The sequence below is a fragment of the Petaurus breviceps genome, unplaced genomic scaffold (assembly GCF_028583685.1).
Source record: "Petaurus breviceps papuanus isolate PSGF00001 unplaced genomic scaffold, PetGlider_PUasm1.0 229, whole genome shotgun sequence".
NCBI classification, from domain to species: Eukaryota; Metazoa; Chordata; class Mammalia; order Diprotodontia; family Petauridae; genus Petaurus; species Petaurus breviceps.
Window position 1 is genome coordinate 1,292,206 of NW_027185903.1, and position 9,946 is coordinate 1,302,151.

The window sequence follows — 9,946 nt, forward strand, 5'->3', positions numbered from 1 at the left end:
TAAATTTTCAGTTATTCCAAAGTGGTATGATAAAAGGAGAGGTGTTTAGTCCTCTCCTGGTCCATGCTCTGGTCTGTGAGTGACCACCAGCTCTCTTTTCTGCCCTGGAACTGTGAGGAGGGTCCCTTTTCCACTGCCACCACAAGCTCTGCTATGCTAGTGGTCTTCCTCACACCAGGACTGCCACCCAGATCCAAGTATGGGCAAAGCAACAGCCCTGCCTCAGTGCCAGCGAAAACATCCCTGTAATATTCTTCTGACCAGTTGCTTGCTCTCCTTGCCATCTGTGGGCTGAGAGCTCTGGAAGCAGCTGCCACTGCTGCCGCCATCCCGGGGCTGTGCTGGGGCTGTGCTGGGGCTGGAGCTAGTCTGTGCTCCTCCCTCACACAGCTGACAACTTTCCCACCGACCTTCTAAGATGTCTTTCATGTGGGTTAAAAGTCCGAAGACTGCCTCAGCTGCCAGTGATTCAATCTCCTGAGGGCTGCTCTGGGTTTTCTGGGGCCTCGTCTGTGTTGGTGAGGCTCATGCTTGTACTGTGCACCTCTCCTAGTCAGGTACAACAGACCTTTCCTGTCATCCATGCAGGTTGTCTCGGGCTAGAAATTTATTTCACTCTGTCTTTTTGTGGGTTCTGCTGCTCCAGAAACAGGTATTTGCAGGGGTTTGCCATCTTGGCTCTACTCCTCCATATATCCCAATCCAGACTCTTACTATTTCCTGCAAGTGAGAGTTTTCATAGGTGAAGTAAAAGAAACTTGTTATTTTCTATTTAAAGCCTCTTGGGAGGGATTTTGAAAACAGTACTGTACTGTACTAATGCTCTTAAATGCTTTTCTGTCCTTTTAATATTGGTCAGCATAGTTTTTTATTATAGGAACATGTCCAGCGATATTGTTTTAAATGAATTGTAGCATTTAAAATACATAATATAGGGGCGGCTAAGTGGCTCAGTGAATAGAGCACTGGCCCTGGAGTCAGGAGGACCTGAGTCCAAATCCGGCCTCAGACACTTGACACACTTAATAGCTGTGTGACTTTGGGCAAGTCACTTAACCCCAATTGCCCTCCAAAAAAAAAGAAAAGCAAAAAAAAAAAACCATAATATAGTTAATCAGAAGAGAAGTATAGTGGTTGTATTCCTATATACCTATATAGCTAGGTGGTGGTTGTATTCCTTTTTTCCGATTTTAACAATATTTTGCACTAAAATGAATTTTAGTTTAAAAGGGTTCTCTCTTTTATTTGACTTTACTTTGAAATTTTCTTTTAGTGGTGTCCTTTTAGATCAAAGTAGAGAATGCTGTTATCTGATTACATGAAGAGCTGAATGTTGGCCCCTTCTGCTGAAGAATGCTGGATCTTCAGAAATTATAATTTTTGCTCAGTTAGAGCAGATGAAATAGGGGTCTTGCCTCTACCCTACAGTAGAAGCACCTTCATTTCTTCTGTTTTTCAGCAGCTTGGATTTTGACAAAAGTTACCTCTATCTTAGTTTGATAAGGTCAATATACATTTAGTTATAGATCATTTGCCATTCTACTTCAGTGAGGGTATCATCTGGATTTACTGAAGTCAAACTCAAGTAAAATTTGTTAATGTAGTGGATCAGACATTATTATGCAGCTACTTTTTAAATAGGTACGTTTCTTGTTTCTTTGTTGCAAAAGTAGAGCTTCTGATTTCTAGCTAGGTGGGGATTTTCCTTTACAAACAGAAATTTATCCTCCTTTCCTTCTCCCCTACTTCCCCCCCCCAAAAAAAAACACCCTAGAAAAGAGGCAAAACAAAATTCTAAATATCTGCCATGATATATTAACTTAAGCTAGATCTGGACCAACAGTGATAAACATTTAAAAGTGAGGGTCTAGCAGGTTTTGGGCCTGGATAATATGGAACAGAAAAAATTTAGGACTACATATAAAACCTAAAATTTCTAATAGCATAAAAAAAAACTTGGTATATAGTAAGTACTTAATGAATGCTACATATAGCTTATTTGTTTTCCAAATTTACTGTGTGTCTTCCTGAGTTCCATCTCTCTCGTTTTTTTTTAAGCAATCAGGGTTAAGTAACTTGCTCAAGATTACATGGCCAGTTATTTCTGGGTGTGGTGCTGAGTATCTGAGCCCAGATTTGATCCCCAGGTCATCCCGACACTGGAGGCGGTGCTCTTACTCTCTGAGCCACCTGGGTGCCCCTATATATTTTTTTTTTAATGATTTATGGAAGCTCTTCTTTTTTTCTACGTTTTTTCTTTCTGGTTAGGTATGAAGACCATATTTATATCATTGAAAGAGATTGGAAGAGTTCCTTTTCCTATTTTTGAAAGATATGTAATAATGGTATTGTTATTTGAACATTTGTTAAAATTCATTTGTAAATTTATCTGTCTTGGAGATTCCCCCCCCTTGGAAATTCATTTATATATGTTAAATTTCTTTTTCTGTTTTTGAATTATTTAAATAATTTGTTTCTTATGTTAATCTGGGTATTTTATATTTTGTAAGTAGCTATTAATTTCCTATCAGTTATGAGGTTTTTTTGGTATATCATTAGATAAAATAGTTTCTAACAATTTTTTTTTTATTTCTTCAATTGCTTTGAATTCATCTTTTTAATTTTTGATTGGGACAATTTTGTTTTTCCTCGTGTTAAAAAAAATCAGATTAGCTAACTTTATTAGTTTTGTTTTAAGCACCGTTTTCTTTATCAATTTTTTCTTTTTTTGCTTTCATTTTTGTTCAGCTCTTTTATCAGAATTTCTTTATCAGAGTTATCAGAATTTCTGCTTTTTTCTCAGGTTGAGTGTTTTTCATTTTTTACTGTCCTAGGCTTTTGGCTGCATGCCCAACTCATTTATTTGTTCTTTCTCTGTTTCATTGATGAAAGCATTTAGGGCTAAAAATCTTTCCCCAAGGACTGCTTTAGCTGTTTCCAATGAACTTTGGTATGTTACCTCATTGTTGTTGTTTTGTGTGATGAAATTTTCTGTTTCTGTTTATTTTGTGATCCATCAGTTCTTTAGGATTATTCAGTCTCCAATTAATTAATTGTATTCACCCAATTAATTCTATGTTCAATTTTCATTTTATTGCACTGTGGTCAAAAAATGATGAATTTTGGCTTTTCTATATATATGGTGAGGTTTGTATGTTCCAATATATGGTGTTTTTTTAAAAAGTACTATGCATGGCTGAGGGCTATGCAAATCTTTTTATTTCCTTTAGTAATTACCAGAGATCTGACATCTTTGTTTTTTTCTAAAGTTCTAGTCAGTTCTTGAATTTTTTTTCCTTATGCATCTTTTGGTTGGATTTATCTAGATCTGAAAGCAATACATTAAAGTTACATACTTGTTATAATTTTACTATTTATTTCTCCTTTCAGTTCATTTAATTTTTAGATGCTATGAATATATGCTTTGGCGCATATATGGTAAGCATTTATGTTGATTTATTGTTTTTGGTGCCTTTAAGCATAATGTGGTTTCTCTTTTTATCTTGTTTACCTGTACTGTACCCTTATCTAAAGTCATGATTGCTACCCTTGCTTTTTTTTAGTTTATCTGAAACAGAGAGACTTTGCTCCAGCCTTTCATTTTAACTCTGTGTAAATCTTATGTTTCAAGTCATTTCTGTGCTGAAGTTTCATGACTCTTGGACATGTCAAACTGATTGTTCCCCAGATATCTAAAACTCATAATTTCCAAAATGGAACTCATTATCCACCCAAGCTCTCCCCTCCTCCTGACTTTCCTGTTATTGTCAAGGATGTCACCATCCAATTAGTTACTCAGGCTTGTGATCTTGGTGTCATCTTTGCTTCTCATTCTCTCACCCTTCCCCCATATATAATCAGTTGCCAAATTCTGTTGATTCTACCTTTGTAACATATTTCATGTATACCCTCTTTTCTCCTCTGACACGACCCCTCTGGTACAAGCACATCCATCTTCCCATCTTCTGGTTGGTCTCCCTGCATCAAGTCTCTCCCTACACCATTCTATCTTCTACTCAGTTGTCAGATTTATTTTCCTAAAGCATGGGTCTGATCATGTCATCTCTTTACTCAATAAACTCAGGTGGTTCCCTGTTAGGTCCAGGAACAAATATAAAATCTTCTGGCTTGTAAAGACCATCATAATCTGGCTTTTTTGCCTTTTGGAATTTCTTATTCTTAAGTGCCCTTCTCCTTTATAGTGGCAGCTTCCTATTCTTATATGGTCATCATTGTGATTCCTTGGTACTTGTTACTGTTTCTTTCTGGCTGCCTGCAGTACTTTTTCTTTGGCCTAGAAATTATGAATTTTGATTGTGATGTTCTGGGAGTGCTCATTGTGAGGTGTGTCTAAGAAGATGACCAATGGATTCTTTTTTTTTTTTTCCAGTGGATTCTTTCTATTTTCACTCTGCCCTCTAGTTTTAAGATTTTTGTATAGTTTTCGCTTATGATTTTTTAAAGTATGGTAACCAGGCTTTTTGGAGGAGTTCAGGATTTTCAAGTAGTCTAATTCTTAGATCATATCTCCTTGACCTTTTTCCAGATCTTTTGTTTTTCATATTATATTCATTACATTTTCTTCTGTTTGGTTTTTTCCCCTTCTTTTGATTTTGTTTCAGTATTTCTTCTTGCCTCATTGAGTTGTTTTGTGTTTGACCCATTCTGATTTTCAGGGTAAGGTTTCCTGATGTTAATTTTAAAGTATGAATTCTTCTTGCCATTTATTCTTCCCTTGCTCTTCCATTTCATATGTCTTATTTAATTTCTTCCAGATACACTTGTGGTTCTCGTGGGCAGGGGATTTTTTTTGTCAGATGCTCTACTTGGACTTGTTTACTCTTGGACATCTCTTGGTTCAAAGTATTTCTTCATTTCCTTTGATGTTTTTTTCTGTTTACTGATATTGTCAGCATCCTTGTCTGTACTGGGGGCTTCTGCTTGGGTCATATTCTACTGCTGTGCTCCTGGATGGTGTGGGCAGGCCCTGCTTGATTCTGAGAGGGGTAGCTGAGACCAGACCCCACCTTCTGCAGGTAATGTTTGACCTTGTCTGCTGCTGCAGGGGCAGACCCAGGTTATGTGGATGCTGGGTTTGGCCAGGGTTGCCTGGCTGCTGCTTAGGGCTTTTTTCTTATTCCAGAGCCTCCTTGCTGCTAGAAGCTTTGCCATCTGAACCTGGGAAAGAAGATTTAGATTTCCATTACAGTGAATGATCCTTGCCATTTTGGTTAGGATTTTGTTTTAGAGAAATGACAGAATGTTTGGTAACAAGTTCCAAATGAGAAATTATTAAAAAAAAAATAAAGGCTAGCTTTATCATCAGTTTAAAAATTAGTATTTGCTATTGCACAAAGGGGTCATGGGTTCCTTTAGTCCAAAGTTGCCAAATTTTAAGAGCTGTTTATTACATTTTATATTGACTTTTGTTTGAAGTTTAATATATTATGATTTCTTTTTTTATTGGGCTTGTGATTTCATTGGTTTAGAGAACTCTAGGGGCAGAAACTCCCTCTTCCAATGCAGGTTAGCAACTGCTCTGCAACTTGGTCTTTAAAAATTGTGTGAGAAATGAAGTGTCTTGTCCCAGTGCCATATAAATGTCAGAGCTGAAGCTTATACTCAGCTCTTCCTGTCTGTAAGGCTGACCTTTGGAGGTTATGTGGGCTACCCTAACAACTGTAGATCCCCTTCTTAATTTACTCTGTTTTCTGTTCTTTATGGAGCAAAAGCAGTTCATAGGAAACCACCATGATTAATCACACGTTTTAGTATTTTTAAAATTCCAGCGCATCAGTTCATTTGCTATTTTGGTGGAAAAAAAATTCCATTCTGCTTGGAACTTAAAATACAAACACAATATATGCAAGTAGCTTGATTTAAAATGTGCTCTGCCACTATTCCACATTGTTGTTGTTATTGTTCAAAAAATGACTATTTTTTATTGTTTCTGGCTCTTCATGACCACATTTGGATTTTCTTGGCAAAAATACTGGAGTGGTTTGCTATTTCCTTCTCCAGCTCATCTTACAGATGAGGGAACTGAGGCAAACAAGGTGAAGTGACTTGTCCAGGGTCACACAGCTAGTAAGTATCAGAAGCAGGATTTAAACTCAGGTCTTTCTGATTCCAGGCCTGGCCCTCTCTCTGCTATGCCACCTAGATGCCCCACCTTGCATATAATTAGCTAGGAATAGGCATGAGCATTGTAACTTTAGCACTTTGGAATGTACCTCTTATATATTCTACTTGCCTTTAATTTATTTCTGTATTAGAGTTTAGTGCTCAATTTTTAATCAGCTTTATTTTCTGAACCTACATTTGATATTATGGGGGTTAGATAAGGTTCACTTAATTCAGGAAATATTTATTAAGTGCCTGCTGCGCTGCCAGGCACTATACTAAGTGCTGGAGTTACAAAAAGAGGCAAAAGACAGACCTTCCCCTCAAGGATCTTACAGTCTAATGGGGGAGACAACATGCAAACAAATGTATATAAAGCAAGCTATATGCAGGATAAATAGGAAGTAGTTAAAAGAGGGGGGGCACTGGAATTACGATGTGTTGGGGAAGGCTTCCTGTAGAAAGTGGGATTTCAGTTGAGACTTAAAGGAAGCCAAGGAGGTCTGTAGCGGAATTGGAGGAGGAAGAGCATTCCAGGCACAGAAGACCTTGTTTGTGGAACAGTAAGGAAATCAGTGTCTCTAGATTGAGGAGTACATGTTAGGGAGTAAAGTATAAGAAGACTGGAAAGGTAGCAAGGGGTAAGGTTACGAAGGACTTTTAATGCCAAACAGAGCATTTTTGTATTTGATTCTGAAGGCAGTATGAGTCATTGGAGTTTGCAGAATGTCATGATCAGATCTAGTGGCTGAATAGAGAACGGAGTGGGAAGAACTTGAGGCAGGCTGCCCAACTACCCTGTTATTGCAATAATCCAGATGCAAGGTGATGAGACCCTACACTAGAATGGTGTCAGTGTCAGAGGAGGGAAGGGGGAATATTTGAGGAATGTTGGAATCAGTAGGCCTTGGCAACAACTTAAATATGGGGTGTGTGAGAGAGAGAGATTCCTAGCTTATTAGTCTGAGGGACTAGGAGGATGGTGTTGCCCTCTACAGCAATAGTAGGAAGTGGGGGGGGGGGCATTAGGGTGTAATAGTAATGGAATTTAAAGATCCCCCTGTACTGGCTCGGTTTTCAGGTTGTGTTAAAACCCAGAGCTTGTGAATCCAGTGGGATGGACTTGTTGACATGAAAGAGAGGGGCTGAACTGGGAGGAGCTGGTGCCATGGATTTAAAGAGGGGAACCAAGCAGAGAGAAGGCCCGATCAGAGAGAGGCAGAAGAACTTTTGGAAGCAGCATCGTGGAGGCAGAGAGAAAGAGAGGATTGCTGAGGGCCAGCTGGAGCTGTCCAGGTCTTTTGAGAGCTGCCACCTGGAGCTGCCAAGGACTGAGGAGACATGGCTGTGATGCCGGTATTTTGTCTATTTTGATGTTGTTTTGCCAGATTCATCCGCTGATGAAGGACAATGCTGTTGTTGCAGTGGTCCTGGAACCTTGCTGTTGGTTCAGAAGCCCTGAAGGATTTTCTTGTTGTATGTTTACAGAAATCCTGGAAGAGGGTCTTGCTTTTATTTTCAAGGGTCCTGAGACTGTTCTGCAGGCAGAGAGTGAATTGATGAGGACACTGACAATGTATATTGTGGCTTTGTTAAGTCTCTCCAGGAACAGATTGCTGAGAACTTGCCTGGGATCAAGATGAAGAAAAGACCTCTCTTTTCACGTCAACAAGTCCATCCCAAAAGTGGGATTCACAAGCTCTGGGCTTCATCACTCAACCCAAAAACCAAGCCAATACAGGGGGATCTTTAAATTCCATTACTATTACATAGGGGAAATCTAATAAATTCTGTTTTAGACATATTGAATTTAAGATGCCTACTGGACATACAGTTCAAGGTGTCTGAAAGGCAGTTGGAGATACAAGATTGAAGGTCAGCAGAGAGAAAGGAGCAAGATAGTTAGATGTGAGAATCATCAGCATAGTAATTAAGTCCAGGGGAGAGGATGAGAAAGCCAGTGGTTTTGTAGATTTGGGCCAATGTTTCAGAAAAATAACTCTTGGAATTTATGTAGAAAGAAGCATGATTCATTTCTGTCTTACATCTGAAGAAAGGTTCAGTTATTATTTATTTATGCTATTAAAGCAATGAACCTTCTTGGGAGTGGGAGGTAAAATTTTGAGGCCCCCCCCAAGCTTATTTCCTAACCTGTTGTTGGCATGACTTGGGAGCATGTGCCTTTTAATTAAATTTAATAAATATTTATTGAGCCTTTTCCATACTAGTGGCACTGAACCAAGCATTGAGGGGAATACATGAAATATAAGATATCCTCCCTGGTTCCAAGGAGCTTACCATCTTCTGAGATGGAAAGGAGGGTATAAGGACCTGCCCCCACCCTCTCCCCAAGATAGAAATGATCCCTCTCACCTTTCAATTTTCATTACATTTCCTTTGTTCCCTTTTGTTCATCACATTTTGCTTCACATTAAAAAGGAAATAAAGATTTGTTTGAGGAATGATTTAAAGCCCGACTTACCTGGAGTGGAGTTATATGAAAGATAGAGCTAGACAGTTAAATTATTAGGGTTTTAAATGCCAAACTAAGGAGTTTGACTTTATTTTTATGCGTGAGAAGTTTCTGTGTATGTTATTAGTGTTAAGGATAAAGCCACTTGGTTCACAAAATCTGGTATTTTGATTAATTACATTACAATTGACTACATTAATGACTCCCGGCAGAAACTTGAGCTTTATTTTAGATTTATTAGTGTTACAGTTGAAATAAAGGTAAAATGGGGCACAAAGATCTGAGCATGATCAATTTATTGACAAGGCATGATTTTGCCAATAAACAGGGTCTCAGCCCCCTCAGAAAAACTAAGAACCTGAATGAGGGGGACAGTTCTCTTTTACAGACAAAAGCAGAAGCATCCAGAATAGAAGGCAGCATCAGATAGGAAAAACAATATTATTGGCTACAAAGTCTGTGGCATCATAGTTATGAGGAACAATATAATTGGCTGGAATTTGGAAACTAGAGACTAGCAACAACCCCTCCTTCCATTATGTCACTAAGAACAGTTTAGCAGTAGTGGACAGTAGTAGGCTTCCTTGAATAACAGACTAGACTCTGTGGCATCTACCTGCATCCTTCAAGGATAACAGATTTCCTCAAAGCAACAACAGAACAATGATTAGCATGGGAACCAAACTTCTAAATTTAATTCAGAGATAATGAGCAATTTATAGGAAAGCTGAATTTCCAAACTCAACTCTGAGCCAAATGAAACACGACGTAGGCAGTTATAAAAATATTGGCAATGATACAGAATTAAATTAATAACAAAATATAATCACTTGATTTTCCCAATTTTCATTAGATAGCTTTATCTATTAGGCTTTCACTTCTGATTATATAATCATAGATTTAGAACCCTCTCACTTTATAGATGAATAAAAAACTGAGACCAGAGAGAATAAGTGACCAGCATAAGGGTGACAGGTAAGCAAAAGGCAGTTGGCATTCACACTCAGGTCTCTAACTCCAGATCCAGCACCTTTTCTGCCAGGACAGGAGTGTTACTTTGTCATTTTGCTTCCAAGATGACCACTTGTGGTTGAATGACAAGATAAAGAAGTCATTTTTTCCTTCTATTTTTAGACTCTAAAGCGCCAAAGTATTCTGGCCCTTTCCTTCTTTAACAGCATCTTAGCTCATGGTGATCTTCGAAACAACAAACTTAATCAGCTGTCTGTCAACCTGTGGAATCTAGCGCAGAGGCATGGCTGTGCAGACACCAGGACCATGGTAAGGGTGGCACAGGAAAAACAGCCTTCCTCTTAAGCCACAAGTGGTTTTACCATATATGAGGGGATA

The 9,946-nt window shown here is 38.5% G+C and overlaps 1 protein-coding gene across 2 annotated transcripts in view; it reads left to right on the top strand.

Annotated features, from left to right (window-relative positions):
• The window catches only part of VPS35L (VPS35 endosomal protein sorting factor like), a 114,900-nt gene that overhangs the window by 103,739 nt on the left and 1,215 nt on the right, over positions 1–9,946 (top strand). For both annotated transcript variants that reach the window (XM_069096049.1, XM_069096050.1), the window contains one exon: positions 9,731–9,877. In XM_069096049.1, the coding sequence (XP_068952150.1) occupies positions 9,731–9,877 (147 nt within the window). The remainder of the gene's footprint in view (positions 1–9,730; positions 9,878–9,946) is intronic.